The 15,988-nt window shown below is 51.3% G+C and overlaps 2 protein-coding genes across 8 annotated transcripts; one reads left to right on the forward strand and one right to left on the reverse strand.

Annotated features, from left to right (window-relative positions):
• The first annotated feature begins 286 nt into the window (after nucleotides 1-286).
• ELP5 (elongator acetyltransferase complex subunit 5) lies at nucleotides 287-10,169 on the forward strand. Of its 7 annotated transcripts, XM_066364707.1 has the most exons (9): nucleotides 293-647; nucleotides 1,154-1,214; nucleotides 1,301-1,381; nucleotides 5,339-5,559; nucleotides 7,309-7,490; nucleotides 8,637-8,732; nucleotides 8,839-8,939; nucleotides 9,566-9,685; nucleotides 9,788-10,169. In XM_066364707.1, exons 1-8 carry the CDS (start codon nucleotides 293-295, stop codon nucleotides 9,678-9,680), a joined length of 1,212 nt encoding a protein of 403 aa, XP_066220804.1. In that variant the 3' UTR covers nucleotides 9,681-9,685; nucleotides 9,788-10,169. The 7 variants fall into 7 exon arrangements, 6 of the variants coding, with proteins under 6 accessions (XP_066220808.1, XP_066220804.1, XP_066220803.1 ...); XR_010748950.1 differs by lacking the exons at nucleotides 9,566-9,685; nucleotides 9,788-10,169 and adding an exon at nucleotides 8,003-8,169 and having other exon boundaries at nucleotides 287-647; nucleotides 8,839-8,924; XM_066364706.1 differs by having other exon boundaries at nucleotides 9,566-10,169.
• Nucleotides 10,170-10,195: 26 nt separating this feature from the next.
• On the reverse strand, nucleotides 10,196-12,495 carry CLDN7 (claudin 7). Its single transcript, XM_066364715.1, has 4 exons — nucleotides 11,786-12,495; nucleotides 10,851-11,015; nucleotides 10,662-10,746; nucleotides 10,196-10,567 (listed from the first exon to the last, which is right to left on the reverse strand). The coding sequence occupies exons 1-4, from the start codon at nucleotides 12,006-12,008 to the stop codon at nucleotides 10,405-10,407; spliced, it is 636 nt and encodes a 211-aa protein (XP_066220812.1). The 5' UTR covers nucleotides 12,009-12,495; the 3' UTR covers nucleotides 10,196-10,404.
• Nucleotides 12,496-15,988: the final 3,493 nt, after the last annotated feature.

The raw sequence follows: 15,988 nt of genomic DNA on the forward strand, positions 1-15,988 counted from the left end.
CCCGCAGGGGCCCACATGGGCAGGGACTGGCACCGACGGCTTAACGGAGATTGCAGGCCGAGATAGATCGGGCTAGGACGGGGTCCTCCGAGACTAGGAGGGAAGGGGCTGGAGAATTGGGGGAGGGGGTGGTGGGGGAGGGGGCTAGGGAGAAAGAAGGGGGAGGGGAAGGAGGAAGCAGAGGGTGGCCCGCTGCGCAGGCGCGCTAGGGGGCTGCTCGCGGCAAAGGGGCGGGAGGGGACAGCGGCGCGCAAAGGGCCGCGCCGGTGGAGATCGGGCCGGCCGAGCGAAGATGCGAGGAGGGGGAGGGGGAGCCGAAGGGCGCGGATGGCTGAACCGGAGCGGCCTCCCCCTCCCCGAGGTCGGAGGCGCCTTAGCCGCTGGGAACCGGGGCTGCAGTTTCTACAGCTGGATTTCCCACTCTGACAGGCGCCATTTTACCACCCAAAGGCCTCCCTCCTCCTTTCTCCCACCCTCCTCTTCCCTTCTGACACGACTTCCGGTGGTGACGTGTATTCACTTCACCGAGACTAATGCTCCCCACTCGGCCTACGGGGGTGGAGATAAGGAAAGTGGTGTGTGCCCCGAACAAGGCCGTAGTACGGCGCACGCGCGGAAGGCGGCGATGAGGCAGGACCCGGAGCGAAGTAGGCCCCGCCTCTAACGGGGTGAAAGGGGCGGGGTGACGTTATTGACCCCGAGTTCGGCGGGATGGGATCGTGCGTCCGTTTCCCCCTCCCATCGACAATTCCCCTAACCGCCCCTCCCGTCCTAGCCGCGGTAAAAATGCGGAGAGGAGCGTCCTCCGTACGTATGTGCGCCAGTGCACGGGAGGAGCCCCTTTGCGTGACCTGCCCTGAGAAGATTGAACATAATCAATTCTCATTCTAGATTATGCCAGGTTTTAGTGGTGGGAGGAACCGTGGATGCCCCTCCCCTCCCCTGGGGGGGGGGCGGACAGCCAGTCGTGACGCCATCAGAGGGCGTCGGAATAGGGTGGGGACCGCATTTGGAGATGGAGTCTCTGTTGGCTCTTGGCGGCCTGGTACTTCTTCGTGGTGAGGGTGACAGGGTAGGGGTGGAGATTGAAACGGGTTTGTGAAGGCGGGAACCTCCGATCTCATGCTGTTTATCCGTCCCTCACTCTCCCCAGACTCTGTGGAGTGGGAGGGGCGCAGTCTCTTGAAGGCGCTTATCAAGAAATCAGCGCTGTCGTGAGTAACCCCCAGCTGCTTCCTGTCCTCCCCGGGAAGGAAGCCTGGGCCCCACTCTTTGACATTCTGCCTCCTATATTCCTCAGTGGAGAGCAGGTTCACATCCTGGGCTGTGAAGTGAGCGAGGAAGAGTTTCGAGAAGGTTTTGACTCCAGTATCAACAGCCAGTAAGTACGAAGGGAAGAGACTTAATTGAATGTGGAACCTCTATTGCTAAGGAATTCCCTTTACAGCAACAAGCTCAGAACCTGGTATGTTCTGAGTAGCAGCTACTTATTTATTGAATGAATGGATATGGGTTTTTCAGGAAGTGAGAATTAGTAAGAGTAAGTGGTATTTGGAGACTCCAATGTAGAGATTATAAAATGAGACAGCCTGGCTGGTGTTGGCACAGTGGATAGAGCATTGGCCTGGGACGCTGAGGTCCCTGGTCACCAGCTCGAGTGCAGGATCACCCACATGACGCCAGTATCGCTGGCTTGAGCAGAGCCCCCTTGGTCAAGGCACATATGAGAAGCAATCTATGAACAACTAAAGTGATGCAGTAGGAGTTGATGCTTCTCATCTCCTCTCTCTATATATTCCTGTCTCTCTCTTTTTTAAATCAATAAAAAAAATTTTTTTTTTAACTAGAATGAGAGCCTGACCAGGCAGTGGCGCAGTGGATAGAGTGTCGTACTGGGACGTGGAGAACCCAGGTTCGAAACCCTGAGGTCACCAGGTCACCAGCTCGAATGTGAGATCATAGACATGACCTCATGGTCACTGGCTCAGCTGAAGCGCCCCTCCCCATGAAGGCACATGTGAGAAAGCAATCAATGAACAACTAAAATTCTGTAACTACAAGTTGATGCTCCTCATCCCTCTCCCTTCCTGTCTGTCCCTGTCTTGTCCATCTCTCTCTTGCTCTCTCCTGCACATGCTAAAAAAAAGGATTACTTCATCCTGTCCTGTGGTTGTGCAGTGGATAGAGCATGGACCTGGGATGCTGAGGTTGCTGGTTGGAAATCCTGGGCTTGCCTGTTTAAGGCGAATACGACAAGCAACAAGCAAACAATGAACAACTAAAGTGAAGCAACTATGTGTCGGTACTTACTCTTCCCTCCCCACTCGCCTGTAAAACCAATATATAAAAATTCTTTTTTTAAAAAAAAATTTTATTTATTTATTTTTTACAGAGACAGAGAATGAGTCAGAGAGCGGGCTAGACAGGGACAGACAGACAGGAACGGAGAGAGATGAGAAACATCCATCATTACTTTTTCATTGCACGTTGCAACACCTTAGTTGTTCATTGATTGCTTTCTCATACGTGCCTTGACCACGGGCCTTTAGGAGACTGAGTAACCCCTTGCTCGAGCCAGCGACCTTGGGTTCAAGCTGGTGGGTTTTTTTTTGTTTGTTTGTTTGTTTTGTATTTTTCTTAAGTTGTAAACCGGGAGGCAGACGAACTCCTGCATGCGCCTGACCGGGACCACCCGGCTTGCCCACCAGGGGGCGATGCTCTGCCGCAATCAGAGCCATTTTAGCGCCTGAGGCAGAGGCCACAGAGCCATCCTCCCCGCCCAGGCCAACTTTGCTCCAATGGAGCCTCACCTGTGGGAGGGGAAGAGTGAGACAGAGAGGAAGGAGAGGGGGAAGGGTGGAGAAGCAGATGGGCGCTTCTCCTGTGTGCCCTGGCTGGGAATTGAACCCGTGACTCCCACACACCAAGCTGACGCTCTACCACTGAGCCAACCGGCCAGGGCAAGCTGATGGGTTTTTGCTCAAACCAGATGAGCCCGTGCTCAAGCTGGCGACCTCGGGGTCTCGAACCTGGGTCCTCTGAATCCCAGTCCGACACTCTATCCACTGCGCCACCACCTGGTCAGGCTAAAACCTTTTTTTTTTTTTTTTTTTTTACAGAGACAGGGAGTGAGTCAGAGAGAGGGATAGACAGAGACAGACAGACAGGAACGGAGAGAGATGAGAAGCATCAATCATTAGTTTTCCATTGCGTGTTGCAACACCTTAGTTGTTCATTGATTGCTTTCTCATATGTGCCTTGACTATGGGCCTTCAGCAGACTAAGTAACCCCTTGCTGGAGCCAGCAACCTTGGGTTCAAGCTGTAGGCTTTTGCTCAAACCAGATGAGCCTGCGCTCAAACTGGTGACCTCGGGGTCTCGAACCTGGGTCCTTCCGCATCCCAGTCCGATGCTCTATCCACTGCGCCACCATCTGGTCAGGCTAAAAATTCTTTTTTAATTTTCTTTTTTTTTTTTTTATAGTGAGAGACTGGAAGAGAGAGAGATGAGAAGCACCAACTCATAGTTGCACCACTTTAATTGTTCATTGATTGCTTTTTCATATGCACCTTGATGGGAGCGGGGGTATTCCCACCAAACCAGTGACTCCATACTCAGGCCAGCAACCTTTGAGGTCAAGCCAGTGACCATGGGGTCATGTCTATGATTCTATGCTCAAGCTAGATGAGTCCATACTCAAGCTGATGATCTTGGGGTTTTGAACATGGGTCCTCAGCGTCCCAGGTCAACACTATCCACTGCACCACCACTGATCAGGCCATAACTTAATTCTTGACCTTTGCTAAGGTGTTCTACAGGCTGGAACCATGTCTCATGTTCTTTCCTTTCTGTTTATTCATCCAGAGAATAACACACTTTAGACACCACTCAGGATATACAGTGTTTCCGTAAAGTCATGGTGTACTTTTGACGGGTCACAGGAAAGCAACAAAAGACGATAGAAATGTGAAATCTGTACCAAATAAAAGGAAAACTCTCCCAGTTTCATACCTATTCAGTGCGGTTCGATGTGGGCTCATGCACAGATTTTTTAGGGCTCCTTAGGTAGCTATCCCGTATAGCCTCTACAGACTTGTCACTGACTGATGGCCTACCAGAACGGGGTTTCTCCACCAAACTGCCGGTTTCCTTCAACTGCTTATCCCACCGAGTAACGTTATTCCTATGTGGTGGTGCTTCGTTATAAACGCACCAATATTCATGTTGCACTTTGGTCACGGATTTGAATTTAGCGAGCCACAGAACACAGTGAACGTTCCTCTGTACCGTCCACATCTCGACTGGCATGGCTGTGGGCTGCTCCGCTGTATACACGGTGTTACGTCATCATCTGAGCATGCGCACATGCTGCCACATCATCCTACAGAAACTGGGAGGGTTTTCCTTTTATTTGGTGCAGATTTCACATTTCCATCATCTTCTTTTTTTTTTTTTTTTTTTGGTGGAAAAATAAAAAGCTTTATTGAGTAGAGCGCATCCCGCCCGGCAGGGTTCCCTGGCCCCGAGGTAAGATGGAGGCCAGGGAAGTTGCTTTCCATTGTCTTTTGTTGCTTTCCTGTGACTGGTCAAAAGTGCACCATGACTTAACGGACACACTGTATTTGACAGTGGTGGTGGCTAACATTTATCACGTATTTAGTATGTCTCAAGCACTGCACTAAGTGTCAAGAGGTTTGTCTCCCTCTTTTACAAATTAAGAAGCTAAGCCTAAGATTAAGTCATTTATCAATTCAGTGACCTTTAGTAATTAGAAAACCCAAGCTTGAAGCTCAGAGCTGCCTAATGCCAGAGTCTGTGCAATCAATCACTGTATGCTACTTCTAAGTTACTACCTTTCACTGGTATATGGGATATTAGTGAAAATGGAGAAGAGAGAGCCACAGAGATCAGAGGATGAATTTCAAGACTAGGAGAAAAGGCCTGACCAGGCGGTGGCACAGTGGATAGAGCGTCGGACTGGGATGCAGAGGACCCAGGTTCGAGACCCTGAGGTCACCAGCTTGAGCGCGGACTCATCTGGTTTGAGCAAAAGCTCACCAGCTTGGACCCAAGGTCGCTGACTCCAGCAAGGGGCTACACGGTCTGCTGAAGGCCCGCGGTTAAGGCACGTATGAGAGCAATCGATGAACAACTAAGGTGTTGCAATGCGCAATGAAAAACTAATGATTGATGCTTCTCATCTCTCTCCGTTCCTGTCTGTCTGTCCCTGTCTATCCCTCTCTCTGACTCGCTCTCTGTCTCTGTAAAAAATAAATATTAAAAAAAAAGACTAGGGGAAAAGGGCAGTATTATGTTGTCTCCTATTTTCCCTTTGTAGGCTGGTTTACCATGACTTCTTCAGAGACCCTCTCAACTGGTCAAAGACTGGGGATGCCCTTCCTGGGGGGCCCCTGGGAGTCTTGAGAGCCATGTGCACGAGGACAGGTCCTGGTCCTGTCACCATTGCTCTTGATTCACTTAGCTGGCTGCTGCTTCACCTTCCCTGTACCACACTCTGCCAGACCCTGAATGCTCTGAGCCATAAAGACTCCTGCCCTGGTGAGACCCCCCTCCTTCATTACTTCCCCTCATGCATCTCCCCTGCCAAGGAACATGCCCCTTTCCACCCTAAGGAGAAACATAACAGGGGTCGCCAAGTGGATCTTATTCCTTCTCTTTATACTAGTTAAAGAAATGTATACTAGTTCTTGACTTCTCTGTAATGCCACCTACCAATCACTTTCTTCTTTTCCAAGTTATTTTTTACTTACGTTACTTACTTATTCAACAAACTTTAAATACATACAGTGTTTCAGATACAACTTCAGAAAACGGGAAAATAAAGACTAGCTGTAGCCAGGTCCTTGTCTTCCAGGAGCTCAAAGTTTCATCAAAGATACAAACAGGTAAACAAGCAGTTAAAAGATGTTCTGATAAGAGCCATGATGATGAAGGAACATAAACAGAGTACCACCATAAGGAAGGAACTGTCTTAAAGAGCAAGGCATCAGCCTGGCAAATATGGCCTGGCCCATGGCACTAGAACTAGCATTGAAGTACAGGGACAAAAGTAGATTTACAGTTCTGATACATGAAACAAGAGTTTATTATTTTTTTAATATTGGCTGACTGATTTATTTTAGGGAGGAGAAAAATCTATTCTGTTCCACTTATTTATGCGGTCCTTGGTTGCTTTTTTTTTATTTTCTTTTTCTTTACAGAGAGAGAGTCAGAGAGAGGGATAGACAGGGACAGACAGACAGGAACGGAGAGATGAGAAGCATCAATCATTAGTTTTTCGTTGCGACACCTTAGTTGTTCATTGATTGCTTTCTCATATGTGCTTTGACCGCGGGCCTTCAGCAGACCAAGTAACCCCTTGCTCAAGCCAGCGACCTTGGGTCCAAGCTGGTGAGCTTTTGCTCAAACCAGATGAGCCTGCGCTCAAGCTGGCAACCTCAGGGTCTCGAACCTGGGTCCTTCTGCATCCCAGTCCGACGCTCTATCCACTGCGCCACCGCCTGGTCAGGCTGATTGATTCTTATACATGCCCTGACTGGGGATCAAACTGGTAACCTTGGAGTATTGGGACAATATTCTAACCATCTGTACTATCTGGCCAGGGAAAAGTTTTATTCTTGTAATATTATTTATTATTATTTTTTATACAAACAACTATAAACCTACTTTTGCCCCACCCTGTACACTGGGTACTAGCATGGCCTTTGGAATCAGATTTCTAGCTTTGTATTCAGGGACTTGATCTCTCAGTGCTTTGATTTTTTCTATAAAGTGTGGAATTGTCATTTTTGTAGATCATATATGGTCAAATGTCAAACATGGGCAATTTCACATGGTTCAACTTAAAAATGCTGACCTTTGTAAAGATAGAAAAGTGCAGTGCCTAACACTTTGTGACTGCTCCCCAAAAGAGAGGGAATCTAAGGCACTGGCTGGGATCTTGGCAAGTTCAAAAAACTGAAAGTAATTAAGTGTGTAAGAGATGAGGCAGGGACCAGATGATGAAAGTGTCAGTTCATCCTGTATACAGGTCATGAGTGGCTCCTGAGGACTGAGTCAGAATGATGCCTTTGTCAGATTTACATTGGAGTAAGAAAGGACGTGATAAGTGAGAGCTGAAATGGGCTCAAAGCGGGGCCATGAGACTGGCCAGAGCAAGTCAGGACTGTGGCAGAGCTGTGATGAAATTTGGGCCTGCCTCTCTTTTGTCTTCACTATTTGATTACTGGCCTCTGCCGTGAAAGCTTCCTACTGCCCTTTATATCTACGTTTCTTGCACCTCTCCAGGTGACAGCTTCCCATCCGAACACGTGCATGTGCTGGGCCTACTACATGAAGAGCTTCATGGCCCAGGCCCCTTGGCAGCATTGAGCACCCTTGCTCAGACTGAGGTGACACTGAGCGGTACAGGGGACCAGGCCTCGGCTTGCATTCTCTATAGGAGACCCCAACAGCGCCCAATACATAAGGTCAGGAGAAACACCGAGGGGCCAGACGGGAAGAGCAATAAAAAAGCTGATGTGATGGGCCCTGGCCGGTTGGCTCAGCGGTAGAGCGTCAGCCTAGCGTGCGGAGGACCCGGGTTCGATTCCCGGCCAGGGCACACAGGAGAAGCGCCCATTTGCTTCTCCACCCCTCCGCCGCACTTTCCTCTCTGTCTCTCTTCCCCTCCCGCAGCCAAGGCTCCATTGGAGCAAAGATGGCCCGGGTGCTGGGGATGGCTCTGTGGCCTCTGCCCCAGGCGCTAGAGTGGCTCTGGTCGCAACATGGCGACGCCCAGGATGGGCAGAGCATCGCCCCTGGTGGGCGAGCCGGGTGAATCCCGGTCGGGCGCATGCGGGAGTCTGTCTGACTGTCTCTCCCTGTTTCCAGCTTCAGAAAAATGAAAAAAAAAAAAAAAAAAAAAAAAAGCTGATGTGATGGAGCATTTCTCTGTGCTTTCATCATTTCATTTATTATTTCCCTCATTTAATCTTCACAGCTACCCTGTGATAGGTTTATTATTCCCGTTTTGCAATCTGGGAAACTCAGATCCTGTGAGCTTGCCCAGTGAGATACTGCCTCCTGGGAAATGGAAAAGAGAAAAGACTGGGAATGGTTACTATATGGGAGAAGGAACAAGTCCATATGGAGAGGTTTGAAGGAGAGGTGAGGTGGAGAGTAAGACGTGAAAGCCAGTTATATAGCTGATTGGGGCTGGAGGTATTAGGTCTTTAGTTCTGATTTCTCCAGTGAGAGAGAAAAAAACTTTGATACTTTGTGTGTGTGTTGGGGGGGGGGGGCAGAGACAGGGAGAGTTAGAGAGAGGGACAGACAGGAAGGGAGAGAGATGAGAAACAACAGTTCTCCTTTTGGTTCCTTAGTTGTTCATTGATTGCTTTCTCATATGTGCCTTGACTGGGGGGCTACAGCAGACCAAGTGACCCCTTGCTCAAGCCATCAACCTTGGGTTCTAGCTGGTGAGCTTTGCTCAAACGAGATGAGCCCACGCTCAAGCTAGCGACCTTGGGGTCTCGAACCTGGGTCCTCCACATCCCAATCTGACACCCTATCCACTGCTCCACTTCCTGGTCAGGCAACTTTGATACTCTTAATACTGTTCTTTCTTTTCCCAGACTCAATGGTTCTCCATCCTGCCTGACTTTAGCCTGGATCTCCAAGGGGTGTCTCCCCTAAAGTCTCAGCCCCATGCAGATGCTTACACATCCCCGGTATCTAAGTGCCCAGGCCTGGCAAAAAATAAAAATTGCAGGGGGTGGGGGTGGGGTCAGAAATTACAGGGATTGGGCAGAGTGGCAGCATCCCTTGTACCTACAGGTGGATCTCAGTACTCACTTGACCTTTAACCTGCACCTGTCCAAGAAAGAGAAGGAAGCCAAAGATAGCCTGACCCTTCCCTTTCAGTTCAGCTCTGAAAAGTAAGTTTGTGCCCTCTGTGCCTGGGTCGCTGAGTAGAGCCCAGCATCTGGGCCTGAGAGGTGGGGCAACAAGTTATTGATTAACCTCTCAGACTTTATAGGGGTTGAAGTCCGTCTCTAGAGCCAAGTCTGGGAGTGGTTCTCTACCCATCCATACCTCAACAAAGGCAAAGAGCCTTTGTCTCTTTTCTTTTCATTACAGCCTTGGGTCCTAGCTCCATAGTTGTCCCCAGAGCAATCTTGAGTTTAGGCTGAGCCAGACCAGACCCTGGGGAAGTGGCCTTCTATCCAGGTAACAGTACTAGGACAGGAAGCTACATGGGGAAGGTTAATGGAGGCTTAGTAGATGCCTGTTACTGTGCCCAGTGTGTGGGTGGATGAAGCAAGACAATGGCAGGAGCCTTGCTCTCAAGCTTCTAAGAATAAGACTCAGTTTTATTAAGAGAGCAGTATAAGAGTATTCCAGTACCAAATGGTGCCTCAGTACTAACTAAATCAGGAAATCAGAGGAAGAGACTTGGACCAAAACACGGAGAACAAAGAGTCAAAGTCGCCAGGTTCAGGGTATTCAGACAGGACCCCTACTACCCACCTTCACTAACACCAACTCTTCTCTTGTCTCTCAGACAGCATGCTCTATTGCGCCGTGGTCTGAGCCAGGCTACCAGCCACATCTTCTATGAGCCAGATGCTTATGATGACCTGGACCAGGAAGACCCAGATGATGACCTAGATATTTGACGATTGTAATTGAGGAGAGGTCGGGAGACCTTGGGCCCATAACCATCCTCCTCTTGTTCGAGTTGACCTTACCTAATCCTGCCTTGTTTTGTTTCCTATGTTTCTAGAGACCCTGCCTTATAACCCATGAGCCAGGGAGCAGCATCCAGTCAGGATAAAAAGTAGAATGGGAGCAGAGGAGACGAGAGACTAGGAAATCCACCCACCAATCCTAATAAAAGTTTTTGTTTTTAATGAAAAAAGAAAGTCTAAAGCAGCTATTTAAGCAAGAGTTGGGAGTGGGAGGGACTCAAGGTTGGGAATGAATGAGAAAAACCAAACACCTAGGTCTTCTAGAGTCAGCAGTCCTTGTGGCTTGGATACCAGTGAAATGGTAGAACAGGGATGGCTTGGTACGCCATTGGTGCTCAATGGTTTTGTCTTTAGCTGACATAGGTGTACTTTAGGTTCCAGGCTCCCTGCGAGGATCCTAGTAGGAAGAAAGCAAAGCCCTGAAGGGGGAAAAAAGAGCCTACTTTCCAAAACATACTTTTTATTACTGTACAAAAAACACCCCTCTTTGGTCTCCCCCACCCAGCCCCCAGGGAACTGCACATGGTGTGCAGGGCTGGAGTGACCTATGGCTTTTGCACATCCTGCCCATGGGCTGAGCTCTCTGCCCCAGGTCCTTTCAAGAGTCTGGGCACACTCATAGGCTGCCAGGCTGGGGCAAGGGAGCCCCAGGTCACACATACTCCTTGGCAGAGTTGGGCTGAGAATAGGAGCGGGGTGCACGGTACCCAGCTTTGCTCTCATTCCCAGGACAGGAACAAGAGAGCAGTGCACCTCCCAAGAGGGCCAGAGCAGATCCTGCCCAGCCAATGAAGATGGCAGGGCCAAACTCATACCTGTGGAGAGATGAGATTGATTGGGTTCAGAAGCTGGCCTGCCTCTCCCGACCTCCAAACCTTTCCCCTTAGGAAGCAGGATTCCCATACTTACTTAACATTCATGGGGACCAAAGGGTTATAGAAGTCTGTGATAATCATGTGGCCATACCAGGAGCAAGCTATCAAAGCAGCAAGACCTGGAGAGAGAATGAGGATTCAGATAGCGTGGGCCCCCCAAACCCGCACCTTGCCCAGTATCATTCCTCAGAGCTCTTGGGGCCACCTTGAACCTGTGACTCACCTGCCACAATAAAAATGATGCCTCCAGTCATGGCTATACGGGCCTTCTTCGCTTTGTCATCTCCCCCACAGCGTGTGCACTTCATGCCCATCGTTGCCACGAACATGGCTAGTAAGCCCAGCACCAGGGATACCACCATTAGGGCTCGAGTGGCCTGAATGGCCGCTGGGGGGATGGGAATAGCACTTTCATTGCAGGAAGTGCAGGCAGCCCTCAGACGGCTCCAGCCTTCCAGCCGCCCACCGCCGGCCTGAGATGTCCTCGACGTCCAAGTCCCTGGCCGGTTTTGGGTGGATCCCAGCTCCGCCCCGCCCAATCTCTGCTCTCGGACCCGCCCGGGGCGCCCAGGTTTCGATGAAACTGCCCGGGGTAGGGGGAAGGGTGAAAGGGAGCAGCGGAGGCCGCGGCTGGAGGCTCCACTCAGGCCGCAGACAACGGCCCCCGTCCCGGTTCTGACCCTGCTATCTATCGAGGACATAGTGGTTGTGGCTTCGTCTAATCGGCCGATAAGATTAGAGGCCGCAGGCGTCTGCCCACATCTGACAAGAGCGCACTGCTCCTCCGCCTACCCCGCGGCCTCCTACCCGCGCCACCCTTTGTCCCAGAGAAAAGGGCGGGAGTGGGGGAAGCCACTGCCAGCCTAGGACGGTAGGGGAGAAGAGACCCCGGCCCAGGACCCGGTCACCCCTGAGGAGCTGGGGGTGGGAGAGGGGTGCAGCCGGCCGCGTGCGGGCCTACGTGCAGTCGCCAGAACCCCGGTGCGCTAGGGCCAGCCGCACTGTCCGGCCCCGACCGCTCCCGGGCCCTCGCCCTCCTCTCCTCGCCGGCTCCCGGGCAACCCAAGACGTCAGGCCGCGCGGCCCCGGCCCTGCCTCACACCCCACCCGGTGACCTCGGCCCTGGGCGCGTCCGCCCCGTCGATCTCGCGGCCTTACCCGGCAGGGCGAGCACGGAGTCGTACATTTTGCAGCTCATCACTCCCGTGCTCTGAGTGATGCAGTCCATCCACAGCCCCTTGTACATGGCCTGGGCCGTGATGATGTTGTCGCCCGCGTACGAGCTCATCTGCCACTGCGGAATGGCGGTGCACGCCACCAGGCCCACCCAGCCCAGCAGGGCCATGGAGAAGCCCAGCAGCTGCAGGCCCGAGTTGGCCATTCTGCCCTCAGAAAAAGACTGGGCGCTTCTGCAGTAAAACAAACTTCGAGGGGCGACCCCACAAGACAACTTGGGGTGAAGTTCTAAGTAGCCCAATGAGAGAAAAAAGTTTTTGGTCGAGTGACTGCAAATTTCTTATCACCTGAAGTAAATACAAATCGCCCCTCCGGCGGGGCGAGGGTCTCCCAGCAGAGGGGACTGGCTACGCCCGGAAGACTGGTGGCCGACAAAGGCGGTCCCCGAAGGCCAGGCCGCTCCCTCCGGCGCTCCCGGCGACGCTACCCTAACAAAAGGTGGAGGGGCGCTATGGGCGCGATCCTGGGGGCTGGAAGTCCCCAAAGCACCCTGAGCTGTCGGCCCGAAGCGGAGATGAGAGCAGCAGTGAGCAGGCAGATGCGGGCGGACAGGTGCCGCGCACCTGAGTATATGTAGGGCGTCAGGGGCGCGCCCCGGCGGGCACTGGGAGCCCAAGGAGGAGCGGAACCGGAGGGGCGGCCAAGGGTGACCTGACGTCACCAAAGGGACACTCACCTGGGCCGGAAGTCCTGGCCCCCACCCCTCCTCTCCCAGGTGTGGAGGAAGAAACCTGAGCACCAGGGTCACGCCCCTTCGCTTGTGGGTCTTTGACCGCAGGCGAGGAGCGGGCGGAGGCTTCTCGGAAGTCAGCCCCTCCGCACTGGACTTCGCTCGGGCGCCACGATGCCCCTTCCTCTCTCCCCAACAGGTGCGCCAGGTACGCCCCTGGCCAGCCTTCGCTCCGCCCTCCTCCGCCCTTCCCTGCAGGGACTCAGCTTCCACTCTAAGCGCTCTTTTTTGCTCCCTTCTCTCCCCCCATCTTCTGCTCTACTCCTTTTTCTTCTGTCTCCTATTCTAGCCGACCCCACCTTCAGGTGTCCTGGCTCCATTCCTCAGATCTCTCCCTGCAGCAGCCGTGTTGGAGCCACCGCCCCCTCTGCTGTCCGTTGCCCTCCTACCCTGCCCTCCAGCAGGTTCCTGGCTTTCAGGCGTGACCCTCCATCTTCTTGGCCCCCTCCGTTCAAATCCCTGGCATGACTTAATGCCTAAGCCCTCAGCACCCTACACCTGGCTGTCGCTGTCCCGTCCCCCATCACAGGTCCTTGTAACGGAAGAAACCATTGAGACTAGAAGCCATCAGAGAGGACGGGGCTAGAACTCCATTGCAGCCTTGGCCACACCCCTCATTCCCTCCCTTGGAGTCTTTCCAAACTTGCCGTCCCACTTTTTCTCTTCTGCCCTCTCCCCAGTCAATACACACTTTCCCTCTGAGCTTGGACCTACCTATTTCCCGGCGCTCTCCCACCTTCTCTGTCCTCCCTAACATCTGGCTCTAATGTGACCTTCGCTTCAGCCCTCATACTCCCACCTCACCCCCAGGTTTCTTCTCTCACTCTCCGCAAACTATTACCCCATCTTTCCTCTGGATATCTTTTCCCAGCATCCCCCATTCACTCACTTCTTCGTTTACCGTCTCCCCTTCCCTGCCTCTCCCACTTCCTATTTCATTCGCCTCTGGGTCTACCTTTGTACCCTACCTGCCTCCAGCCCCCTTGGAGTCCAGCATCACCAATTTTCTTTGCATCTTCTTACTCAGTTTTCTCCCAATCTTTCTTTCCTCCCACCTTGTCACATCTCTCAGGTTCACACACCATTCTTTCTCTTGTTTCATTTTTCTCTTTTCTTTACGCCCTCAACTCTCTAGCATTTCCAATTTTTGTTCTTCCCTCTCAAACATTTCTCAGTAGGTCTTTCCTTCTTGTATCCAATAAACATATTAAAGGCACCTGACTTGTGGGGGCTCAGTGGATAGTGTTGCCCAGTGAATGGACATCCCAGGTTCCATTCCTCATCAGGGCACATAAGAGAAGTGACCATCTGCCTCTCTCCTCCTTCTTCTGCCCCTTCTCTCCCTCTTCCACTCCCGCAGCCAGTGGCTCCATTGGTTTGAGTGCATGGTTCCCGATGCTGAGGATGGCTCTCTGTCTGAGCCAGTCAGTCTCAGGCGCAAAAAATAGCTATGCTGATTGGAGGGTTTGCTGGGTGGATCCCGGTGGGGGTGCATGTGGGAGTCTGTTTCACTATCTCCCCTCATCTCACTTAAAGAAAAAGAGAGAGAGAGTCTGACCTGTGGTGGTACCATGGATAAAAAGCATTGACCTGGAATGCTGAGGTTGTGGCTTCGAAACCTTGGGCTTGACCTGTCAAAGCACATACAGGAAGCAACTAGTACAAGTTGATGCTTCCTGCTTCTCCTCTCTTTTTCTCTCTCCCCCCATCTAAAAATCATTAAATAAAATTTAAAAAAAGAAAAGAAACCCCAAGGTTGCTGCCTAGAGCACAGGATCATTGACACGATCCCAAGGTCACTGGCTCAGCTGGAGCCCCCCAGTCAAGGCACATGTGAGAAAGCAATCAATGAACAACTAAGGTACTGCAGTGAAGAAGTGATGCTTTTCATCTCTCTCTCTTCCTGTCTGTGCTTCTCTCTGTCTCTTCTCCCACAGCCATGGCTGGGGTGTGAGCACATTGGCCTCGGGTGCTGAGGATGGCATTATGAAGCCTCTGGCACCAAAAAGGACTCGGTTGCAAGCATGGCCCTGATGGGCAGAGCGTCCGCCCCAGATGGGGGTTGCCAGGTGGAACCCAGTTTCAGCACATGTAGGAGACCGTCTCTCTATCTCCCTTCCTCTCAACTTGGAAAATAAGGAAATAAATAAATAAAGTGCTTTCCTGCTTTAAAACTCCTTGTTATTTCTCATTACTTAAGTATATATATCCAAGCTCACTGCCACCACCTCAGGCCAAGCCACCATCACCTCTTGCCTGGACACTGCAACTTCCTCCAAACGGATCACCCTACACCCCCCTCCCTCTTTTTTTTTTTTAAGACTTCATTTAGCCTGACCAGGCGGTGGCGGTGGCGCAGTGGATAGAGCGTTGGACTAGGATGCGGAGGACCCAGGTTTGAGACCCTGAGGTTGCCAGCTTGAGCGTGGGCTCTTCTGGTTTGAGCAAAGCTCACCAGCTTGGACCCAAGGTCGCTGGCTTGAGCAAGGGGTTACTCGGTCTGCTGAAGGCCCGTGGTCAAGGCACATATGAGAAAGCAATCAATGAACAACTAAGGTGTCACAACGAAAAACTGATGATTGATGCTTCTCATCTCTCTCCATTCCTGTCTATCCCTCTCTCTGTCTCTGTCTCTATAAAAAAAAACAACCCACAACAACTCTATTTACCGATGTTACAGAGAGAGGAGGGGAGCAAAGAACAAGAAGTATCAATTCAGAGTTGCTTCCTTTAGTTGTTCACTGGTTGCTTGTCATATGTGCCTTGACTTGGCAAGCCCAGGGTTTTGAACTGGCGACCTCAGCATTCAAGGTCAACAGTTTATCCACTGCGCCACCACAGGTCAGGTGTGTTTCCTTTCTTATTCTAAAATCTAGTCTCTAAAAGTAACTTTTTTTTTAAAACAAACTTAGATGTTGTCACCTCCTGTTGAACATCCTTAATGTCTTCCAATGGCACTCCCTTGCTCCTGTTGCTCCACTAGATTTGGCCGATGCCTTACCATGGCTTACCAGATCCACTTCAGCCACACTGGCATCTCTCTGTTTCAGAAACCTACTTCCTACCGAAGTGCCTTTGTACACTCTGCTCTCTATGCCTGATGCTGTCCATCTACCCCCACCTACCTTCCTCAACCCAGCTAGCCAACTAATCCTTCAGCTATCAGCTCAACTAGCCTCCTAGAAAGCCTGGCCTTACTACTCCACCCCAGACTGAGTCAGATCACCTGTTGAATGCTCTCACCGCTACTTGTACTTTACTTTCAAAGCTCTTATCAGTTTGAAACTATTTACTTTGTGTGGTTATTTATTCAATGTCAGTCTCCCACTGTAATAAGTTCCAGAGGGCAGAGATGTGTCTGGGTTTTATCACCAATAAATATTTGATGAATAAGT

This window comes from Saccopteryx leptura, chromosome 2, assembly GCF_036850995.1.
Source record: "Saccopteryx leptura isolate mSacLep1 chromosome 2, mSacLep1_pri_phased_curated, whole genome shotgun sequence".
Lineage (NCBI taxonomy): Eukaryota > Metazoa > Chordata > Mammalia > Chiroptera > Emballonuridae > Saccopteryx > Saccopteryx leptura.